The sequence below is a fragment of the Lineus longissimus genome, chromosome 2, assembly GCF_910592395.1.
Source record: "Lineus longissimus chromosome 2, tnLinLong1.2, whole genome shotgun sequence".
Taxonomy (NCBI): domain Eukaryota; kingdom Metazoa; phylum Nemertea; class Pilidiophora; order Heteronemertea; family Lineidae; genus Lineus; species Lineus longissimus.
This window is the reverse complement of record NC_088309.1, coordinates 5,283,482-5,306,395: the sequence shown is the minus strand read 5'-3', so window position 1 is coordinate 5,306,395 and position 22,914 is coordinate 5,283,482. Positions and strand designations below refer to the sequence as shown.

General features: G+C 40.2%; 4 protein-coding genes across 5 annotated transcripts; 1 reads left to right on the top strand and 3 right to left on the bottom strand.

The window, feature by feature from the left end:
- Nucleotide 1: 1 nt before the first annotated feature.
- Nucleotides 2-6,415, bottom strand: LOC135503197 (protein rolling stone-like). Of its 2 annotated transcripts, none has more exons than XM_064796657.1 (4): nucleotides 4,496-4,750; nucleotides 2,551-2,794; nucleotides 2,174-2,299; nucleotides 2-1,654 (listed from the first exon to the last, which is right to left on the bottom strand). In XM_064796657.1, exons 1-4 carry the CDS (start codon nucleotides 4,646-4,648, stop codon nucleotides 1,173-1,175), a joined length of 1,005 nt encoding a protein of 334 aa, XP_064652727.1. In that variant the 5' UTR covers nucleotides 4,649-4,750; the 3' UTR covers nucleotides 2-1,172. The 2 variants fall into 2 exon arrangements, with proteins under 2 accessions (XP_064652727.1, XP_064652717.1); XM_064796647.1 differs by lacking the exon at nucleotides 4,496-4,750 and adding an exon at nucleotides 5,235-6,415 and having other exon boundaries at nucleotides 6-1,654.
- A 1,727-nt stretch (nucleotides 6,416-8,142) lies between these two features.
- On the top strand, nucleotides 8,143-10,454 carry LOC135503189 (tRNA (guanine-N(7)-)-methyltransferase-like). Its single transcript, XM_064796635.1, has 5 exons — nucleotides 8,143-8,380; nucleotides 8,605-8,765; nucleotides 9,108-9,406; nucleotides 9,809-9,910; nucleotides 10,158-10,454. Exons 1-5 carry the CDS (start codon nucleotides 8,289-8,291, stop codon nucleotides 10,284-10,286), a joined length of 783 nt encoding a protein of 260 aa, XP_064652705.1. The 5' UTR covers nucleotides 8,143-8,288; the 3' UTR covers nucleotides 10,287-10,454.
- Nucleotides 10,455-11,430: 976 nt separating this feature from the next.
- Nucleotides 11,431-15,022, bottom strand: LOC135503176 (trans-1,2-dihydrobenzene-1,2-diol dehydrogenase-like). Its single transcript, XM_064796609.1, has 7 exons — nucleotides 14,819-15,022; nucleotides 14,363-14,474; nucleotides 13,843-14,006; nucleotides 13,284-13,530; nucleotides 12,774-12,898; nucleotides 12,336-12,489; nucleotides 11,431-11,989 (listed from the first exon to the last, which is right to left on the bottom strand). The coding sequence occupies exons 1-7, from the start codon at nucleotides 14,915-14,917 to the stop codon at nucleotides 11,916-11,918; spliced, it is 975 nt and encodes a 324-aa protein (XP_064652679.1). The 5' UTR covers nucleotides 14,918-15,022; the 3' UTR covers nucleotides 11,431-11,915.
- Nucleotides 15,023-18,274: 3,252 nt separating this feature from the next.
- On the bottom strand, nucleotides 18,275-22,837 carry LOC135503181 (trans-1,2-dihydrobenzene-1,2-diol dehydrogenase-like). The gene is made up of 7 exons (XM_064796621.1): nucleotides 22,684-22,837; nucleotides 21,242-21,353; nucleotides 20,654-20,817; nucleotides 20,103-20,349; nucleotides 19,599-19,723; nucleotides 19,135-19,288; nucleotides 18,275-18,782 (listed from the first exon to the last, which is right to left on the bottom strand). Exons 1-7 carry the CDS (start codon nucleotides 22,780-22,782, stop codon nucleotides 18,709-18,711), a joined length of 975 nt encoding a protein of 324 aa, XP_064652691.1. The 5' UTR covers nucleotides 22,783-22,837; the 3' UTR covers nucleotides 18,275-18,708.
- Between the last annotated feature and the right edge of the window lie 77 nt (nucleotides 22,838-22,914).

Below are 22,914 nucleotides of genomic sequence, written 5' to 3'. Positions count from 1 at the left end.
TTTTGCCGACTTCGTGTAACATAATTTGACCTACGTGGCTCTTGCCTATAAACTCCCTTTGAAACAATCTCTTATGTCTCCTAAAGCAATCTCTTATAACATAAAGCAATTTCTTTTCTTGTCTGTTTGAAGAAATATCTTGCCCGCTAAGGCAATCTCGCATCTGTTGAAGAAACATTTTATCTGATCTGTTAAAAGAATCTCTTTTTCTGTTGTCATACACATGTAGGGCAGTCTCCCTTGTCTATTAAAGTAATCTCTCGTCTGTTGATAACGAAATATTTTATCTGATATGTTAACGGAATCTCCTGTCTGTTTAGGGCGGTCTTTTGTCTCTTAGAGCAATATTCGTGCTGTCAAATCTCAATCTTCTTGCCAGTGTTAAGACTAGGCCAAAAAGCTCAAATGTTAGGGTATAGGCCGGCTCGATGTCCCTTTTGGGAGACATGTTTGCGTTTGCCCATCAGTAACGAGGGCTTCATATACCAGGGTCATACTGCAGCGTGAAGTTTGACTGTTACTCAGACTGGCACGAATTGCGAACGTAGGTGGCAACAAGTTTGAGATCATGGATTTATTTTTGTAACTCGTAGTTTACCATTAATAAAACATATTTTGATATGAATTGCATTGGTCCCTTGTCTTTTACTACAGCAGGGCCCGGTTTTTAGAAAGCATGTTAGCTTATAACATCACGTTGACTTGTTGTTTCATCTGATGTTTCTAAGATGTTTGCAGATTGGAGCTCAAGCGTCACTTCGCTGCTCTTCTGGTGACGCCAACGCGTCAAATGAAATACATGTATAGTTTTCGCAAAACCCCCCATACGCCGACCTCAACGCATATCCAATTGTTCAACTTCCTGAACACGACGCCGAACAATGTGATAGGCGTTCGCGTTGGAGTTTCGGGGTTTTCGAAAACTCCTAATGAAGTGTACATACGTGTAGGAAGGTATTGAATGATTTGAAAACGTCAAAAAGCAAACACCACACTTCTAAAAGATATACGAGATATTTATCTTTCTGTACATTTCCTGACTGTAGCCTATAAACACATTTGTGGTAAATTCGCCGGACGGTTTTCCATCATGTCCTGGGTGTCTAGTTCGACAAATTGACATCTCTGGAGTGACGTAACGTTGCACCCGAATGTCATGCATGCCTTTAATTTCAAGACATGCCTCCCTCCTTTAAAAGATCACTAGCACATGACTTCGCTTCATCAAATGATGCAACTGATGACTTTTCGTCAGCCTGCTTTACCATTTCTGGTCCCAAAGAATACGATTTGTCTCTGCAAGATGCACACTTACTGGCCACATATGTCTTTAAGCGGTAAAACCCGTATAAGGCGAACCAAACTACCGGTGTTAGAACCCCTACTGCCCCTGCAACCATCAGAGTCGTTCGTGGATGACTCCAATCAAGCAGACGATATATCCACGGATGACCGGATTTGTTTTTTCCTCCGCAGGCGAAATAAATCCCAGTAAAAGCTGCATAAAGTAGTCCGTAAAACATGACATGTATGACATGACCAGGTCTTAGTGGTATTGCTGATATGAATAAGTCCAGAAGAACATATACGGTCCCTATGCCATGGATACTGATGTTCATGGGGTCTGAGAGTGGCGTTGTTCGGTCCATTGCGCCTGCAACAGAAAGAAGGTTGCTTTAGAATTTTAGTACATGTATCTCATTGCACCAATCCACGGCTGCCGTTGTTACCTATTACATGAGTTAACTTGACCTTCCTTGTAATACAACCTAGTCCTTCGTTTACCCTAGAGTAACCAAACCCAAAGGTTTAGGTTGGTCGCTCTCTAAGGTTTACTGATTTCTGCTACCATTTGATATGATAGATCACTGGGAGAGAATTCCAGGTGTGCATGGGGTCAAATATCGCTTCGCACATCGTGTTGGATCAGCATCACTTAGCGAGAAAAACCGCGAAGTGTATGTTTTATTTTGAGGAAATGTTAGCTCAGCAGCATCTGTATAGACAGTCTTCTTCGTATAGGAAGGTCCCACGCCCCTATAGTTTGTTAAGTTGGCTGTACTGGAGAGTTTTAACTGCTGCTGGTAAGCTTTTAGTTGATTCGACAGAGGATGCATTGGACTTGACGCAGACAATGGCAACGATGGAATAAATTATGATAGCGTAGGCCTACCTAAAATAGCAGCATGGAGATAATAAGCGGCGCCGACCATCACTTGCGCTGGAGAGGCCACGTTGTGCAACACCCAGATGATCTTGAAAATTGTAGGCATCTTTCTCTCAGGAAACACTGCTTCATCTGAAAAAATGAAAGATCTGCATTTTACGTAAACTTAAATAAAGCTGGATATTTTTCAAACAATATCAAAGCCTCTTGGAGGGCGACACAACCCGCCAACCGACACAGCGCCTGAACCCCTGCTACCTTTGTCCAAACTTGAAATTTTGACTTGGTGTCCGTTGATCGACACCGTATTGTTAGTCATTCTGCGGCGATTGTGGTTATGATTCACCGGTCTTGATCGGAACTTCATCGATATTGATCTTTACCTTTGTAACCTTGCTTTCTCAGCATATTGTAGTATCTACACGCCGTAAAGCCTCTCAGGAGGGCCAGCAATGACAGTAACACGTAAGTCCAGTTGGTCAGGTAGATGAAAAAAGTTGCCTGTCTCCAAAGATCCGCTTTGAATTTCAAATGGAAGTTTATGACTCCTTCTAGGACGGCCCATGATGGAATGTAGAGCATCCAGAAGATGTTGTAGAGGAGGTACAGTAGTGGAGAACAGGGCCACTGGAAAGATAAAATGTCGACCTGGGTTAGAGCACATCGGCTATCTCCGATATGTCTTGTCTTGTCTTGTGTTATTATGCCTTGTCCGTCAACTCTTGGCGGAAAGGTACTTGCAAGTGACTAGATAGAATGTACTACGACATAAGGCGGGAACCACGCCCGTTGCTGCTACTAAGAATGGTATCAATAATCGAAATAAGTCAAAATTATTTTCAGAATAAGTCAAAACTTGCTTCTAAGAATGGTGCCATTTTTGGAATAAGTCAAAGGTTGCTTCTAAGAAAGGTTCCATATCGGAATAAGTCAAAGTTACTTCTATAAAGAAGAAAGAACGATTCCATTATATACATTGTAGGAATAGATCAAAAGGTCCTTCCAAGAATTGTTCCATCATTGATAAGATGCTTTAATGATAACTTATTATAAAAAACAGGCGACTCGAGGTTTCCAACTATTTTGACATGAGACCGAACATGACATTCCGTGAATGCACAAAAATCCACTTTCACGTGAAAGAGTGGTGCTGCTCAGTTATTGAAGTACCCACCCCAAATTTTCAAAAAAACTTATCATAAGTACTGTTATATTGCCCTTTTGTCAAAAGACATGAATGTTCAAAATGTAGGTCGTTGGCTCTTGAAATATATGTCATTACAAAAAATAGTCGCTGTAACACATAACTCATTATGGAGTTCGCTCGTCTCTTGACGCGAACATGTAGGTCACCCATTGTTTGAACACTCTTGACTTCTGCGCTTCAATGATATATTGTTATTTCTTCTAGGAAACACCGATTTTAATACTTCAATATTCAACAATTCAGAATAGGGGTCCAAACCAACGAAATAATGGGAAAACCCAACATATCATGTCTTATAATACATGTAGCCCTTAATTAAAGTTACTACATATACCCATGTTTTTGTTACAACTGTTCTTGACTGCTTTCCCTTGTTAAAAGACCTCTAAGTATACCGACCGATCCGATGCTTGGTAGAAAAATTTCAATGATCAGACACTTACAGTATCGCTGATCATGAAAAGAACTTGGTCATGGAGGCAAAAAAAGCTTTGTATCTATCGATCTAAGAAAAGTTTAGAACTTCAGAAAAACGCGCAACTTCAGTTGCCATACTTTTATTAGGCCTATACATGTACTTTGTACCTCGATGTCAAATGGGTTTCCTTGATCAAAAGTATATGTTTACAAATCACCTAAGAAATTATTTTGGTCACAATTTCCCTGTTGTACGTAGAGTTGATGACATAAACATTGTTTCCGTTACTACTTTCAAGTGCTCAGCCTCCAACAACCATCCAATAGATTGGTAACGTTGGCAATATATCTGAAACATGAAAAGCTACTTAGCTTCTTGCCTAAGCGGCGCGCGAAAGTGATCGAAAGTGTTTATTTGGGAAAAAAATATGATGTCGTTAGTTGATCAGACTATACACCCAAAACTTTTTACTTTTTAATCATTATACCATGTGAACTCTTATTACATACTGCTTTAAAAGCATAGATTACAACAACTTTGGTAAAACTGGACCAAAAAGATTTACGTATAGGCAACTTTTTGGACTTTTGCTGATATTTGACTCCCAGAGTGGGATTAGCCAGCATCATGGAGTTCTTCCACCAGACAGAAGAGCAGTGAAAATTGGTGCTGGATGCGGCAGTTGCTGATAATAAAACCTTACCTGTGCTCGTACAAAATCTAACGGCGTTTTAAATCCGAGTCCAAACGTTCTGTGGACTCTCCAGTTCGGACGCGGCGAGCTCAGGCTGTCCTGACTGCTCGAAGCACTCGCTGCAGGCCTGTCAGGCGTCCAGGTTGACGAGGCTTTAGTCATGTCGACAATTAATCTAACTTTTCATTAAGCAATGGATGATACTAGTACACCTCGATTGACTGAGGTTATATATAGTGAGAGTAACTGGGTTAGCTATTGTGATGCTGTCAAACCGGACACAAAGTGGAAAACTCTGGAAGGATCCTTTGAAATATTTACCTTCGAAAGTAGTCTACGACAAAGGGATTCGTAGAAGATTTTTTGGGGCTATTATTGCTGGTCATTTTCGCAAACTGTGCGATACCTCGAAATATGTCTGATGCCGATGTTGTATGATTACGCTTCTATTCATTATAGTGTTTAAACAATAGTGTTCCTAGACACTTATAGTGGTACGTCTCTTACGCAAAATAGATACATCCCTGCTTTGCCGACACTTCTTCAAGACAAGGGAATTGATTTCGACTTCATCGACTATTCTGGTCTTGGTTTTATAACAGGTTTCCATGCCTTCCTTGCCAGACAAATCTTCTCAGCCGAGTCACACTCGTTTTATTTGAATCCCAAAAACTAGACGACGAGCACTTTATAGGTTTACTTTGAAAACAATGACACACTGTGAGCATTTTATTTTAGAACTTCTTACCTGTGATTGCACGAACCGCCAAGGTTTGCAGAACTCGAGATCAAATAACTTCTTCAAGCAGCATATCAGTCTGTTAGCAGATTCATTCCATCTCCGATTATGAACATTCGGAACTTTCCAGTCTACTCTTTGGCTGGACTTATCCACGACCAGGGCATCATCCTCAAAATATCCTTCTTTCCTTAAAGAATTGGTGAAGCTATCGAGTAACTCAGGTGGCGCATGAAGATTTGACATTTCGGCAAACTCGGTATCTATAATTTAAGCTTCCAGTGGCGGATATCTTAAGTCACTTCGATCCTCTTTTAAAAGCCTGTTTATTCCTCCATCAGTCAGTAGGGGTCAGTTCATGATCAGGTTAACTTTTTTTTACCTAGTTTTCCTGTTCGTTTTTAATGCATGTAAGCTAAATTCTTAAAAGTTACTCAGTGTAAGCTAATATTTAGAATATTACAGGATAAGGAGGGCTTTTGACAGTGGTGAGAACGTCCGAATCTTCTACCCACAAATGCTTGTCTTCGTCCCCTCGGTGAGAGTGTTGATATAGTTCAGTTCACTTGGACCGTTCCCTTTCCACCAAGTCAAGCAATCTCGTTGGTCTTTCGATAGAAATCGATTACTCTATGTTGACCACATCAAAAAAGATTTGACAGCAGACCTTTCTTCCACATATTCCTCAGTGCATATCCTTTGGGTTAGTTGAATGTTTGCATGCCCTCCAACTAAGATAACGTCATGAAGCATGCCCAGAAATCATCGAACTGATATTTCTACAGGTTAATTTCAAATTTATACCGGTAGCACCGACAAAAATCAATGTTTATAAACTTTCGCTAATATTGTATCAATGATTTATCTCAGTCGTCGGTCAAATGGGTGGCCAATGAGATCTAGGATAAGGCCTATCCGACAACGCCACTTCGTTAATCTTATGGGACGATTTCGAGAGGATTCCGTTTAATTAGTTGATAACGAGAACAGAGGTCAATTCATGTAACCCTTGCCGCCTATACATACCGGTAACGAAATTGTTAGTTTACATCTTAAAGTTGTTTGTATAAATGTACCACCTGAAAGAGTTTTAAAGTGGAGTTGGAACGTCACCTGTTTTTGAAATGTCTTCAACACAGACCATGAATCTCCTTCCTTATCAATCTGGTGAGTTTGGTTTAGCCTAAACTGATGCACGCATGGTGGGAGCAACTTCTCGACGACTGACAAAATGCATCTGACTGTGTAAACCCCGACTGTCCAAATCGTGCACTAAACGTCCACAAAACCCATCGGTCATGTCGGTTATTTATAATCAACGCAGATTAATCGATAATGTTGCCATGACTGACTTAAATCAAGGCAGATTCCATCAATGGCTGTAATGTTGTTGCCATGACTGACTAAGACCAAAATCAAGGCTGGTTCCATTGATAGCTATAATGTTGTTACACTGACCGAAATCAAGGCAGATTATTATTTTGTTGACGTGATGAATGTACTTTGTTGTTATAGCGGACCATTAAACTTCACCATTATCTTTGATATCATCTATAGATGTCTGAAATCCGGTATTGAATTAACAATCAATAACAATGATTACGGCAAAACAATTCTAATGTGACAGCTAAGGTTATGTAATAAACTTAGTAGAGGTTATCTGAAATTAAAGTACTTTCTTGCAGGCAATAAAGATATAATGAACTGTCTGTAAAAATATATCTTGACCATTAGGACTGATGCCAATGGAGCGGTCGGTTTTATTAAAAACCTCGGCGTTTGCTTTTTTGTGTTTAAAAGTTCGCCTCTTACGGTAAACTGCGGTGTTTTCCCTCGTGGAATCAGTCTTTCAGCACGGTGTAAGCAGGCAGCATGCAGTTGATTAACTATTGGTGTGAGGAAAGACTGTTTCCCACTATCACCCTTTCTCGATTGTGTTTTCACGGGCTGAAATCTCGTTTTTGTGCACACACGTTTCATTGACTGATATGCCAATTATGTTCATAATTGCAGACTCTCTATTGAATTAACCCAAAAAAGAGATAGTCGTACATCATTTGAATGTTATTATATTATATCGGTTCTGTGTAGGAGTATTTACTACCACGAAAAATGTGCCTTCCTGGTGACATCTTCCCTGAAAATTTCATTAGGATCTGTGTGTCATTATAACAAGTAATATGCTCAATTGCATTCAGTATATCAACTGTCGCGTTCGTAGAACCATTGAATCGGTTTAATGATAAATCTGAAATGTTCTATACAAATAGTATACAATCAATGGACACCGGCCATCGCGAATATGTCCTGGTTCGTGCCAATTGGCTGTTTCTCGAACAACCTTTTCTTTACAACGAAATTCCGTTTCTTATCGCTCAAACATCTTTAAAAGTCAAAAAGACGACCAATTAAACGTTTGATAAGTGTTAATTAACCTATAAGTACAATATTACAGACCTACTTGAACTCATTTAGCGTTATCATGTTTATTTGGCGTCTTTACCCCACCTGAATCTCAAGAGACAATAATGTCGAAAACTGGCAGGTCACCAAACCTGCTATTGCCAAGTACCCGATGTGGCAGGGTACAATACAAGGTTAGAGCATGGAGGTATTATTTATACCTCCATGGTTAGAGGGAGTCCTTCGTAGTGATAACATGTGCGCTTTTTACCACTCAGACACATGTATAGCCTATTAGCTTTTGGGTTTCTAGTGTAGAATATATCTCGATGCCGTCACCATCACCATAGGGAAGGACACCTTTTCCAATCTGTGGGACATTAAAAACTGTCACACCGACCCTCCACCGGCATCTTGCACGTTGAAACTGATAAGGCATTCGCAATGCAACTCTAGGCTACAACTTACAGTAGTATTTTAACAAACTAAATAACAAACGCATGCGCCGTCATGGTCATCTCCCAACAACAATGCAAACTCTCTCCACTGAGTGGACATTTTTTTGGCAAAGTGCCTTACCAAAGGTTATACACATCCATAGTATAAAAACAGTTCTATCTACGGCCACGAGATGGCTCCCTAGGGAAAAATAGCATTACTATGGCTTCGGTACCTTTTTGTGCTCTTCCTCAAAAGAAGTATTACAGACAGAGGGCTCACTCTAATCCTCGGGCAGATCATAGTTTTGAATGGTAAGATTATATGCTTGAATGAAATTGAAGTTTCATGGCGTTGTAAATCATTATTTTGGCCTGCAACTGTGCAAGCAATTGATAATGTTGTCCGAGAATAGAACAATTGCCGTGCCTTTTTCATTGGCTTTTGCATGAGTCGAGTACTCGGATTCACTTCACTGGTACAGGGTGGTCACAAAAAATCCCTGCTAAAATATAGTTTACTTTCTGTATCTTTGCAGCCCGTGGTATCCTGAGCAGATGGACTGGTCTGGGCATTACCCAGCATTCTGTAAACCACTGCCCTCAAATGATCGTCATGATAATGATACAGATGTTGGTGTGCAATCGAAACACCAGGTGGAGTTTGCAGATATTGGTTGTGGATATGGCGGTTTGCTGGGTAGGCATTTATCAACAGACTTCGTACTTAAATATCTGACTATTTGAAAGGCATTCCTTCAGTAGAGAAATGTGTTTGCATCAATCTATACAATACAATTGCAGCCCGCACAACATCTTGACCCGCAATGTTTTGAAATCGCTAAATCACTCACCCAAGCTGTGGAGCTCGATAGTGGTGACACAAACGCATGAGAGTCAGGATGCCCACACAAAGTCATAAGTTAATTTCACGTGCTAGCAGTGCATGTTTAGTGTAATCTTTTTGGACATATATAATCATGTAGCCTATGGATTACTTGATATGATGCAAATCTGATTTTAATGAAATATTGCCTTTCAGTTGAGCTCTCCCCCCTCTTCCCAGAAACGTTGATGTTAGGAATGGAAATCCGTGTAAAAGTATCCGACTATGTCAAAGACCGAATAATAGCCCTGCGAAAAAAAGAACCTGGACACTATGAAAACATATCCGTGATTCGGACAAATGCTATGAAATTCCTTCCAAATTATTTCCGGAAAGGGCAACTCTCGAAAATGTTTTTTCTCTTCCCTGACCCGCATTTCAAAAAGACAAAGCAGAAGTGGAGGATTATTAGCTCAACTCTATTAGCAGAATATGCCTATGTGCTCAGAGAAGGGGTTAGTTTTCCATCTCTAATTCGGACCTAAGTTCTTGCTTACCACAGTTTGCTCAGTGAATCAAGGAGTACTAAGTCCTGAGAACATCTATTTCATTTTCTTTTTGAAGAAAATAGTTGGTAATGAAATATCTATGTGGGAGGATGTGTGTGTGTGTATTGAAAGGGTTTTTCAGCTTATTGTTCAGTTGCTGATGGTTGCTTTGAGTTGGGTTGTGTCCAAGTGGTAATTCGATAGTCTCTCAAACTGGTAGTGGTAGGTCAGTCATTGACAGGACTTCTAAAAACTCTCATGATTAATTGTGCTGTCACTGCAATTGTTAAACACAACATTGATTCAATACTACATGTATATGAAATGCAGTCGGCAGTTTGAACATCATGTATACTTTTCCATTTCCAGGGTCTTGTTTACACTATAACAGATGTGAAAGAGGTCCATGAATGGATGGTCAACCACTTCACAGATCATCCTCTGTTCAAGAGAATACCAGATGTGGATTTGGTAAGTTTAAGAGATGAACTAAAGTTCTTTTGCTATATTCAAAATCCTATGCCAAGCTGAGCAGAATGACCAACGTTGTAATGGAAACACATAACAAATAATTCTTATTGTTGCCTTGGTGCTCTGAAAGAGATTCTGTGATGTTTATTCATAATTTCGATTCACCCCAAATTGGTCCTTTGAGGGCAGAGTCACAATCAGAATTGCAGCATAAGTTCACATTCATTTACTGGGGGTTTTTTTGCAGAAAGATGATCCCGTGTTTGAAAAGATCCACACAAGTACTGAAGAGGGTAAAAAGGTGGAAAGGAACAGGGGAGACAAATTTCCTGCTGTGTTCGAGAGGATTGCTGATCAGTATCAATCAAATTCATGATTTTTCCTTTGGAGGCAATTGGTGGTGAAAAAACAATACAATTATCAATTTGTGACACCTTCGTTATGACCTTGCAAGTTTCATGCCCAAGTGGATGGCTACCGAGTCAAAGGAAGGGTGAAAGAGAAAATGTAAATGTCTAGTTCTAAATAAAATTGTTAAATTTTATGCACGATCCTATATAAATATTTCTTCCTCTACAATTGCATGGTTAGTGGTTCCCCAATAATGAGGACCCGGTGAGAATAACAGAGGCTAGATACTGCAGATGAATTGTATCACCTATTAAAGGGACCAGTTGACAACCCCAGTCTACTTCTGTAATTACACAATTGATCATTGGTTGCGAGACAACCAACATTCCATGAAGTCTCAAGTGGTTGTCCCCGGCCGACACCTGTAAGGGGCTGCTCTCTTGTATGCCATATACATTGGCTGCCTTCTTCCAATCTTCTGCCAGGGATTCTATCGGGGACAAAGCTCCTAGATGACATGCCATCCCAGGCTACAGCCCAACTTTGTATTCTTGCTTTCCTTCTCAAAAATAGCCAGGCGACCGGGGCTGATCGAGCAACCTTGGTTTGTTACCAGTTTTCCATCTCCTAGTTGAGCTTAAATCATTCAAGTGGTATCACCATAGATATTTCCGGCCAGATATTTCGCTCATAGCGTAACCAAATTTAGATAAAGTGTGGTTTTTCCGGGGGTTTTTTTTCCGTTGCTTTTTTTACCTGTTGTCTTTTTTATCGTTGCCTTTTTTACCCGTTGTCTTTTTTACCAGGCTTTTTTTTCCGTTGACTTTTTTTCCGTTGCTTTTTTTACCGTATACCAGCTGAACCAGCCCGGCGTGGTGTAGGACTTTCTGGCTGATGAGGTTATCAGGTTTTGAGGCGCCAGTGTCTCACCTTTTGCACAACCACAATTACAGTAGCAGAACATCCCCACCACGAGAAGGGAGGATGAGGGCTTGATGAGTGCCAGAGGATGTTTACAGGCCATTTGGAGCAATTTTTGACATACATACCTCGATATAACCCTGGTACTACCAGCCCTACATGTATGTTGGGACAGCTGGTTGTGACACTGTCCTGATATTGAACCCAACAATCTTGATACACAGAAAACAACAAAAAATGCATGAATCAAACTACCTGTAGTTTATTTTGTACATTACATGTAGCTCGTGAATATTCAGCGAAAATAATCATTGCTCAAGCACCAAAATATGTTTGCACCGGTATTTGTACCAAAAAAATCATTCCATACACTCATCATTGCTCAAGCACCAAAATATGTTTGCACCACACCGGTATTTGTACCAAAAAAATCATGTACACTCATACAGCAGGTCATGGAATGCCTTATGTCATTAGGAAAGGAAGTAGCAGTTAAAATGTGAGTATCAGAACCAACCTCATGAATAAGGTTATCAATTGATTGGACAAGCAGGCCATTACTTTACATCTTTTACACCCAATGTAGATGCAAAATGTAGGTTATGGTTACATGAATTTATGTATGATATGCACATTTAAGCTTACATAAAGCCAAGCATCAAACATGTCCAGGAGAAATAGTGAGTATGATATACATGTATCTGGAGATACATTCAGCTCAACTTTTCATCCTCTAAAGCACTTGGTCATTTATCTGGGCCATCGTGAGAGTGTCCTCGTGTGGCATTTGAGGACATTCCAAGAGACCTGAAAATACAAATTGATCACAGACTTTTGAGTATACTGAAAAATGCTTGAAAGACTACATGTATTCTCAATTTACAGGTCTTGAAGAGATTTTCTTTTGTCTCTAAACCTAATCATCATTGATGACCATGTTTTTTTACATAGAAGCAGTGTTTCTCTGTCATGCTCGAATGAACGGGGAAGTATGGCTGGATAGCATTTGCACATAAGCTACATTCATGTCAGTTTCTTGATTCTGCTTGACTGCATTTTGATGGAGAAAAAACTCCAGCTGGATTCCGTTCATAGCTCCAGCGAAAAACAGTGGTCATCAGTTGAGCAAACAGTCTGAGTGAGTTGTACCTACCTTGCCTGATACAGTGTGCTACTGGCGGCACTTCTTGGAATAGACCAACACTCCTGGAGTAATTGTAGTCAGCCTGGTTGAACTCTGGAAGAGGGAATTCATGCTTTTCTCCATTGACTATGACTTCAGTTGGAGTCCACATGTACTGAGGAATCTGTGTGCAAAAGATAGTGAGAGCTTTGTAGTGAATGGAATGTGAGATCTCGCATATTGGATTGACTCCTGAAGAAAATCTCTCTAAAAGCTTTTTAAAACATCGTCAGATTTAACAAACCCTGTACTCAATTACGGAAAAGCTTCAATACTTCAAAGGTCAAATTTGATGGACAAATGCAATTCAAAAGCACAATCAATTTCCCATTTTAAAAGGGTGGAGACCAACCCATGACTAAGGACAACAGCAACTACAGATTTATATCATACGTCACCCTAGCTTACCTCAATTTTTCCTTTTGTCCCCTCCAGCAAGAGCCTGTTGGTTGAGTTGTGTCCCAAACTTGACATCAATTGTGCTACACCACCATTTTTGAACGTCAGAGTATAGGTCACCGTAATAACAACCCCTTGGAAAGAAACGTTTAATAGAAGATGAGGCAAAAATGAATACAATGTAACAACAATGAGTGATCCCTTTTTGCCAATTACCAATGTTATTAAGTACATGAATTAATAAATACATATGCGATACTAAAGGTCTTTGACTTTATATAGACTTGAGGATATCCATCAGAAAAGCCAGTGGGGATGGGGCTCTCTTGGGGAGGCAGAACTCCACTTTTCACCATTTTTTGTTCAAAGCCAGCATGAAATAACCTTTTTACGGCGACTTCTGGGGCCAGTATGTATACCCCCTAATGTGCATTGTCCAGCCGACTCTTTTTGCCTTACCATCAAGTTCACATCTCCATATGTTGAGACATTTAATGAATTTCCAATAAAAGTACTTACCATGTTTATTCTTTACGGCTGTTGTGTTTACTTTCTCTGGCTTTCCATCAAATATAGCAAGAGCAGCTTGAAGGGGATATACACCCAAAAAATAATGAGCACCGTAGCCGACATTGTCATGGATATCTCTATCCGATCCGACTAATAGAGCAAATGAAGCAGCGAGGTACATAGGTTCACCAATCTTTCCGACGGAGATTGTGTCTTTAATGAATGCCATTGCCGGGAAAAAACGAGTCCACAGAGCCTGTAGAAGAAAATGGAAGTTTGCATTTGGAAAACACCATGCCTATACAGGCTAAACCAGAGTTTCACAGTTTTCAGTAGGCTTTTCAATTATCGACAGCAGTTCTGGATTGCCTCTGCAAATGTAACACAGTCTTACCAAGGAAATTGAGGGAAACCAGAAGGAAGCAAAGGGAAAACTATGCGAAACGTTGCAGTAAATTACAAAGAAAGAAGTCACTAAACCAGACAAAAAAGTCAAAACAGGAAGGAATTGCGCATATTTGTGTGTCATTCTGCCAACTGATGTTGCAATGGGGAAGACAGTCCATACCTCCATCAGAAATAACTTCTTAGACTTGGCATAGTCTATCAATTCTTTTGAATCCTTATAATTCATGGTCAATGGTTTTTCAACCAACAAATGCTTTCCATTGTCAAGACACATTTTTCCCTCTTGGAGATGGTGTGTGTGCATATTACCCATGTAGATGACATCTGAAAGAGAATAAATGCTTTTATGCAATTTTTTTATTGGGTAAGCACTATGTCTTCTGCTTTGCTGAAATGAGAAGCTCATTCTTACCTCTGTATATTATCTTAATATTTGTTGATTCTTTTTATTCTACATGTACAACATTCACTCTGCACTTATGATGTTATTCTCCAGGATGTGTTCCTCCTCCAAGGTGAGATGAGGGTTTTTATGTGCCACTGACGGTCAGACCCCAATTGTTTTTATTGGCCTGGACTCTGTGTTTGGTTAGAGGCGAGGTCCATCGCAAGCTACTCATGTTGAGAGTCTTGCTCAAGGACACAAAGACCAAACAGCCACACAAATCTGGTAGCAATACCTATTTCGGGGTCTTTTGCCAGGTCTTCATAACTTCCATAGACTTTGTCAATTTTATGCTTTGTTGCAAACTCCCTGGCACGTTCGATGTCACGGGCAGCAACTGCAACAATCTGAAATGAAACAAAAATTAAATATTGTGGAAACAAGAAATGAGATAAATAAGAATATAAGGCCTGGATTGTGAGCTGGGACACAGATAACTTTTTCTTTCACTTGCGACTGGCTGTCTACTACAAGAACGAGAAAGGAGTGACAAGCCCAATAGTGATTATTGTTAGACTTCAGATACATCTGACTTTTTCAATGTGTGATGCCCTTGATAACAATTCCTTTTTTCAGTTGCCAAAATTGAAATGCCATTTCCTGGTAGGCCTACACCCATTGACCCATTTAGGCTACTCAGACATGGGCGTGAGATGAGTGCCAAATGCTTTTAGCTTAGTGCATTACCTACCTTATTATTTTGTTTATTTGCAGCATATTCTGAAAATGATTTAACAAAGTCATGGCAAATTTTGCCAGCACCCAGTATTCCCCATCTTGTTGTCGCCATTTCACTGATTTCTGAAGTAATGAAAAGCACAAAATCTTAATGAATTACTCAGTAGTCACGCAATCCTTCGGCTGTTATAAAACGCGGATTCCGGAAAAATCTAACTTGGCTACAGGGTGGCTACCTGAACCGCAGGTGAGAGTTTTTCATATTAGTAGTGTGCATTGTTGTGGGCATGAAGTACTCCTGGTGACAAGGTCTTTGGGAATCCCCGTTATATGGCGCGCTGTATGCGCCGTAAGCGCGCCGTAAATCACAAGCGCCTTGTAGTTTGAAATAAACTTATACTCTAGACTGGCCGCGAAGTAAGTTTTTGTGATTGCTTAAAATGGACTCCGATGTGCAGTCGCATATGGTTGGTTAGGTTCGAGCTGCAAGGAGATTGTCCTAAAACATTTTCGTAGACCAGAATTCAGTTCGTCATCGACTTATATTTGAAGGAGGCATATACCGTAACGTACATCAATCCGGGCAGCGAAATTTTTTTCTGCAGGATACTTCTGCCACAGTGTACATCTGACAGCCAATCACAATTGGCGCGATCTTTGACGTCACACTGTTTATTTATGCATGATAATGCAAATACAATGGACGATACCGAGTCGCATGCCGAGTGCCACTTCAACTGTGAATGTGACAATAGTTCATTGTCTGACCCCAATTATGCTCAACTCAAGGTTTGTATCGTAGTGTTTAGGAATGAATTGCACAGATTCATTGTAAAACTGATGATATTATGCGTACAAAAGAGGCATCAGCTGATCTGATTGCTACATTGCAGTGCATGCATTGATTTGTGAAATTTTAAGGGGCAGTGACACTGTCAATGTTGATAATTATTAAAGGGACAGTGTATCCGATGTCTGCTGTTGATTTTGGTAGTTTGAACATTGTTGAAGGGCCATTGTATAAAACACATTTTGACAAGCAAACAAAATAAATTGAATGGTGGCGTCACCTATGCATATACAGCAGAACTAGTTACACGGTTGACAGATAAACATTCAACCTCGGCTATTTTGTCGAGCACAGTGCGCCTTTAACAGACAAGTCCAATAAATACAGTCCACTCGACAATGAAAATACATGTTAAGATACTGCAAATAAATATATTTTAGCTAATATACTCCTCTAACCATTTGCTAACTTGTTCTTTCCAAGATTATCAGAACACGTGGCATTGTTGACATTATTGCGCCATGTGGAAAGATGATGTCAACAAAGACACGTGCTTGCCTTGAATTCTGATTGGCTGTCAGATGTACACTATGCCAGAAGTATCCTGCAGAAAAAAATTTCGCATCCGGGCATCAATCACACTTGAAAGCAGCCTCGTAATGTGTTCCGTAACGGTGTCGTGGTTATCAGTTCGGCTTACTGGACTTTGCGCAATATTTCGCCAAAAAAGTATTCTACGCAACGGTCCCTAGGTGACTTTTCCTATTCATAGTACACAGCCTGTCCATCCGAGATCGTGGTTACATGGGGAGTAATCGTTGTAAAATTAGGCCAAACGCAATGACAGTTAACCCGGGTACCACTATGTTTACGATGCGAACAAGCCGTGTAAGTCATTATCAGCATTTTTTCATTGAACATTTGCGGGTACAGCGTCACAGGGAGCAGCATTGAACGGTAAACAGGTTCACACCATATTCAGACAACGGCTTGCAGTAACAGCCATACAGGAAACGATTCGTATCAAAAACGGACGATCACAACTGTTCGCTTGCTGAGAGTATACATTACGCGCATACATTACATTCAGACATTTGAGCTTCCAAGCTTTGAGAAATAATAGGTCATGTGTGAATTTGGCATGTAATTTTGGTAATTTACGTGAGTACATTTTCAACCCCGAAAAGTGTGATGAAGTTATGCTTTTATTTAGTAAAAATCGGTAGGCATGTCCAACACGACATGTGTTTCAGCTGCCTGGGTGGGTGTGTGTCATCACTCAAAAGTCGTTCTCTGCAATGCATGCAAGCGCTGCGTGTGTGTTTGATTTGTGTATACATGTACAATGTACGTTACCCTCTCTACTTCAAATGAATGAACCTCATAAGGGTTTGATTAATTAATTGTTTGTCGTACCTTCTTCGATCGAGGTCCGAACAAATTTTCAGGCTAGAGTACCGGGGTAAAACATAATGGTCGCTCCCCCATTTCGCTCGTTTCGTTTCGTTGCGCAAAGTCTAGTAAGCCATCACTCAGTTCAACCGGAAGCCGGAAGCACGTGTTTTTGCATTTCAGCTGCAAAATCAAAACACACCGAAATAAGAATAACTTGTTTGATTTAAAGAAATTACGCACTAATTTACAAATAATACAGCTGATGACTAGGAATTGAATCATCAGCTGTGTCTTACCATCGACCGTATTTGCTTAGGGTAGGTGTGAGTTGATTGTGAAAACTTGTGTCCGATAATAGATAGGCAAAAGAATCGATGTGGAAAATAATAGATCTACACACAGTATGCCAACACACAGTTTATTCGAAAATGTTATAATTTGTTTGTCGGATACTTGTTTTGGCACTTTTTCAAGTAAGTTCGCCGGGTTATGCCGCGTGTGCAGCTTTGAGTGCCACCGAACGAGACCAAATAAATGGCCTAGCTGAACCGAATCTAGGTAAAAAAAGCAACGGAAAAAAAGCCCGGTAAAAAAGACGATGGTAAAAAAGACAACAGAAAAAAAGACAACAGGTAAAAAAAGCAACGGAAAAAAAAGCAACAATCTAGGTAAAAAAGACAACGGGTAAAAAAGCAACGGAAAAAAGGCAACCATCTAGGTAAAAAAGACAGCGGGTAACGGGCTTAAATCATTCAAGTGGTATCACCATAGATATTTCCGGCCAGATATTTCGCTCATAGCGTAACCAAATTTAGGTAAAGTATGGTTTTTCGGGGTTTTTTTCCGTTGCTTTTTTACCTGTTGTCTTTTTTTCCGTTGCCTTTTTACCGTTGCCTTTTTTACCTGTTGTCTTTTTTACCGGGCTTTTTTTCCGTTGTCTTTTTTTCCGTTGCTTTTTTTACCGTATACCAGCTGAACCGGCCCAGCGTGGTGTAGGCCTTTTTGGCTGATGAGGTTATCAGGTTTTGAGGCGCCAGTGTCTCACCTTTTGCACAACCACAATTACAGTAGCAGAACATCCCCACCACGAGAAGGGAGGATGGGGGCTTGATGAGTGCCAGAGGATGTTTACAGGCCATTTGGAGCAATTTTTGACATACCTCGTCCTCGATATAACCCTGGTACTACCAGCCCTACATGTATGTTGGGAAAGCTGGTTGTGACACTGTCCTGATATTGAACCCAACAATCTTGATACACAGAAAACAACAAAAAATGCATGAATTAAACTACCTGTAGTTTATTTTGTACATTACATGTAGCTCGTGAATATTCAGCGAAAATAATCATTGCCCAAGCACCAAAAAATGTTTGCACCATACCGGTATTTGTACCAAAAAAATAATTCCATACACTGATACAGCAGGTCATGGAATGCCTTATGTCATTTGGAAAGGAAGTAGCAGTTAAAATGTGAGTATCCGAACCAACCTCATGAATAAGGTTATATTTTCAATATATTAAACAAGCAGGCCATTACTTTACATCTTTTACACCCAATGTACATGTAGATGCAAAATGTAGGTTATGGTTACATGAATTTTTGTATGATATGCACATGTAAGCTTACATAAAGCCAAGCATCAATCATGTCCAGGAGAAATAGTGAGTATGATATACATGTATCTGGAGATACATTCAGCTCAACTTTTCGTCCTCTAAAGCACTTGGTCAATTATCTGGGCTATAGTGAGAGTGTCCTCGTGTGGCATTTGAGGACATTCCAAGAGACCTGAAAATACAAATTGATCACAGGCATGACTTTTGAGTATACTGAAAAATGCTTGAAAGACTACATGTATTCTCAATTTACAGGTCTTGAGGAGATTTTCTTTTGTCTCTAAACCTAATCATCATTGATGACCATGTTTTTTTTACATAGAAGCAGTGTTTCTCTGTCATGCTCGAATGAACGGGGAAGTATGGCTGGATAGCATTTGCACATAAGCTACATTAATGTCAGTTTCTTGATTCTGCTTGACTGCATTTTGATGGAGAAAAAACTCCAGCTGGATTCCGTTCATAGCTCCAGCGAAAAACAGTGGTCATCATTTGAGCAAACAGTCTGAGTGAGTTGTACCTACCTTGCCTGATGCAGTGTGCTACTGGCGGCACTTCTTGGAATAGACCAACACTCTTGGGGTAATTGTAGTCAGCCTGGTCGAACTCTGGAAGAGGGAATTCATGCTTTTCTCCATTGACTATGACTTCAGTTGGAGTCCACATGTAGTCAGGAATCTGTGTGCAAAAGATAGTGAGAGCGTTGCAGTGAATGAAATGTGTGATCTCACATATTGGATTCATTGCCCTAACTAAATTGACTCCTGAAGAAAATCTCTCTAAAAGCTTTTTAAAACATCGTCAGGATTAACAGACCCTGGACTCAATTACGGAAAAGCTTCAATACTTCAAAGGTCAAATTTGATGGAAATATGCAATTCAAAAGCATAATCAATTTCCCATTTTAAAAGGGTGGAGACCAACCCATGACTAAGGACAACAGCAACTACAGATTTACAACCTTAAATCATACGTCACCCTAGCTTACCTCAATTGTTCCTTTTGTCCCCTCCAGCAAGAGCCTGTTGGTTGAGTTGTATCGCAAACTTGACATCAATTGTGCTACACCACCATTTTTGAACGTCAGAGTATAGGTCACCGTAATAACAACCCCTTGGAAAGAAACGTTCAATGGAAGATGAGGCAAAAATGAATACAATGTAACAACAATGAGTGATCCCTTTTTGTCAATTACCAATGTTATCAAGTACATGAATTTATAAAGACATATGCGATACTAAATGTCTTTGACTTTATACAGACTTGACGATATCCATCAGAAAAGCCAGTGGGGATGGGGCTCTCTGGGGGAGGCAGAACACCACTTTTCACCATTTTTTGTTCAAAGCCAGCATGAAATAACCTTTTTACAGCGACTTCTGGGGCCAGTATGTGCTACTGTACATTGTCCAGCCGACTCTTTTTGCCTTACCATCAAGTTCACATCTCCATATATTGAGACATTTAATGAATTTCCAATAAAAGTACTTACCATGTTTATTCTTTACGGCTGTTGTGTTTACTTTCTCTGGCTTTCCATCAAATATAGCAAGAGCAGCTTGAAGGGGATATACACCCAAGCCATAATGAACACCGGAGCCCACATTGGTATAGCTATCTGTATCCGATGTGAATGATAGAGCAAATGAAGTAGCAAGGTACATAGGTTCACCAATCTTTCCGACAGAGATTGTGTCTTTAATGAATGCCATTGCCGGGAAAAAACGGGTCCACACAGCCTGTAGAAGAAAATGGAAGTTTGCATTTGAAAAACACCATGCCTATACAGGCTAAATCAGAGTTTTCAGTAGGCTTTTCAATTATCAACAGCAGTTCTGGATTGTCTCTGCAAATGTAACACAGTCTAACCAAGGAAATTGAGGGAAACCAGAAGGAAGCAAAGGGAAAACTATGCGAAACGTTGCAGTAAATTACAAAGAAAGAAGTCACTAAACCAGACAAAAAAGACAAAACTGGAAGGAATTGTGCATATTTGTGTGTCATTCTGCCAACTGATGTTGCTATGGGGAAGACGGTCCATACCTCCATCAGAAATAACTTCTTAGACTTGGCATAGTCTATCAGTTCTTTTGAATCCTTATAATTCATGGTCAATGGTTTTTCAACCAACAAATGCTTTCCATTGTCAAGACACATTTTTCCCTCTTGGAGATGGTGTGTGTGCATATTACCCATGTAGATGACATCTGAAAGAGAATAAATGTTTTCATGCAAATTTTTTATTGGGTAAGCACTATGTCTTCTCCTTGGCTGAAATGAGAAGCTCAGTCTTACCTCTGTATTCAATCTTCAACATTTGTTGATTCTTTTTATTCTACATGTACAACATTCACTCTGCACTTATGTTATTCTCTAGGGATGTGTTCCTCCTCCAAGGTGAGATGAGGGTTTTTATGTGCCACTTACGGTCAGACCCAATTGTTTTTTTATTGGCCTGGACTGTGTTTGGTTAGAGGCGAGGACCATCGCAAGCTTCTCATATTTCTCACTTGCTAGGGTCTTTTGCTTGCCCTGGTTTTACGTCTCATTTGAAGGACAAAGAGATTTAGGGTTGAGAGTCTTGCCTAAGGACACAAAGACCAAACAGCCACACAAATCTGGTAGCAATACCTATTTCGGGGTCTTTTGCCAGTTCTTCATAACTTCCATAGACTTTGTCAATTTTATGCTTTGTTGCAAACTCCCTGGCACGTTCGATGTCACGGGCAGCAACTGCAACAATCTGAAATGAAACAAAAAGTAAATATTGTGGAAACAAGAAATGAGATAAAGAAGAATTAAGGCCTGGATTGTGAGCTGGGACACAGATAACTTTTTCTTTCACTTGCGACTGGCTGTCTACTACAAGAACGAGAAAGGAGTGACAAGCCCAATAGTGATTATTGTAAGACTTCAGACACATCTGCCTTTTTCAATGTGTGATGCCCTTGATAACAATTCCTTTTTTCAGTTGCCAAAATTGAAATGCCATTTCCTGGTAGGCCTAGGCCTACACCCATTGTTGGCCATGGGAGGAGTATGAAAAATGTGAAGTTCCGTTTGACAAATTAGCGGGCAAATTGAAAACAGTCATTTTTGGGTAATTAATATGGGGGTGCTGATTTCAAAAATCAATTTTTCTCCCGTGTAAAGTTGCACATTAAGTCAGAAATGAGACCCTTAATAGGGCCAAATGGTCCCAAAGTAGGGGTCAAAAAGTTGATGTCATCGAAACATGTCAACATGGGTATCAAAATGAAGGTCTATGGGGGTACTTTAACATTGCATAGTTTTTGGCCCCCTTAATGAACCGTGGGACCCCCCAGGGTGGGTCAAAAAGGGCAAAAGTGGTAACTTTGACCGCCTCCCATGAGCTTCATGGGCACCGCATGTGGATAAAAAATGTTTTATTCGACAGTACTCACATAGACCTTTTCATAGATACCCATGACGACACCCTTGGGCAAAAGGTTTTCGAGATCTTAAATTTGGAGCCTAAAAAGGGGTCAAAATTGCTATCTTGGCAACCCTTACCCCGAGAGTGTTGTCATGGGTATCATTTTGAAGGTCTATACGATTACTGTCAAATAAAACATATTTTATCCATTTATAGTCCCTATGAAGATCGTGGGACAGGGTCAAAGTTACCACTTTTGCCCTTTTTGACCCTCCCTGGGGGGTCCCACGGTTCGTTAAGGGGGCCAAAAACTATGCAATGTTAAAGTACCCCCATATACCTTCATTTTGATACCCATGTTGATATGTTTCGATGACATCAACTTTTTGACGGTGCTTGACCCCTACTTTAATGGGACCATTAGGCCCTATTAAGGGTCTCATTTCTGACTTAATGTGCAACTTTACGCGGGAGAAAAATTGATTTTTGAAATCAGCACCCCCATATTACCCAAAAACGACTGTTTTCAATTTGCACGCTAATTTGTCAAACGGAATCCTTTTTCCAGACACATTTTTGCCACTCGTCCCATGGCCTATTGACCCATTTAGGCTACTCAGACATGGGCGTGAGATGAGTGCCAAATGCTTTTAGTTTTAGTGCATTTAATACCTACCTTATTATTTTGTTTATTTGCAGCATATTCAGAAAATGATTTGACAAAGTCATGGCAAATTTTGCCAGCACTTAGTATTCCCCATCTTATTGTCGCCATTTCTGAAGCAATGAAAAGTACAAAATCTTAATGAATTACTAGTCCGTGTAGTCATGCAAGTAAACCGCGCGTACCTGGTTCCGCTGGTCACCGTCAGATGTAGTGGCAGTTATGTCAGTTGAACCGGAAGCC

Excerpts from the sequence above, each read along its gene's own strand:
- LOC135503176 (XM_064796609.1), bottom strand. The coding sequence starts at position 14,917 with ATGGCGACAACAAGATGGGGAATACTGGGTGCTGGCAAAATTTGCCAT. Across the intron at positions 14,475-14,818 it reads CAAATAAACAAAATAATAAG|ATTGTTGCAGTTGCTGCCCG; the intron begins GTAGGTAATGCA and ends GTTTCATTTCAG. Across the intron at positions 13,531-13,842 it reads AGAAGTTATTTCTGATGGAG|GCTCTGTGGACTCGTTTTTT; the intron begins GTATGGACTGTC and ends TTTCTTCTACAG.
- LOC135503197 (XM_064796647.1), bottom strand. The coding sequence starts at position 5,471 with ATGTCAAATCTTCATGCGCCACCTGAGTTACTCGATAGCTTCACCAAT. Across the intron at positions 2,300-2,550 it reads GAGAAAGCAAGGTTACAAAG|ATGAAGCAGTGTTTCCTGAG; the intron begins GTAAAGATCAAT and ends TCATTTTTTCAG. Across the intron at positions 1,655-2,173 it reads TCTCCATGCTGCTATTTTAG|GCGCAATGGACCGAACAACG; the intron begins GTAGGCCTACGC and ends TTTCTGTTGCAG.
- LOC135503181 (XM_064796621.1), bottom strand. The coding sequence starts at position 22,782 with ATGGCGACAATAAGATGGGGAATACTAAGTGCTGGCAAAATTTGCCAT. Across the intron at positions 21,354-22,683 it reads CAAATAAACAAAATAATAAG|ATTGTTGCAGTTGCTGCCCG; the intron begins GTAGGTATTAAA and ends GTTTCATTTCAG. Across the intron at positions 19,724-20,102 it reads AGCCGTAAAGAATAAACATG|GGGTTGTTATTACGGTGACC; the intron begins GTAAGTACTTTT and ends TTTCTTTCCAAG.
- LOC135503189 (XM_064796635.1), top strand. The coding sequence starts at position 8,289 with ATGGCTTCGGTACCTTTTTGTGCTCTTCCTCAAAAGAAGTATTACAGA. Across the intron at positions 8,381-8,604 it reads GCAGATCATAGTTTTGAATG|CCCGTGGTATCCTGAGCAGA; the intron begins GTAAGATTATAT and ends GTATCTTTGCAG. Across the intron at positions 9,911-10,157 it reads GAATACCAGATGTGGATTTG|AAAGATGATCCCGTGTTTGA; the intron begins GTAAGTTTAAGA and ends GTTTTTTTGCAG.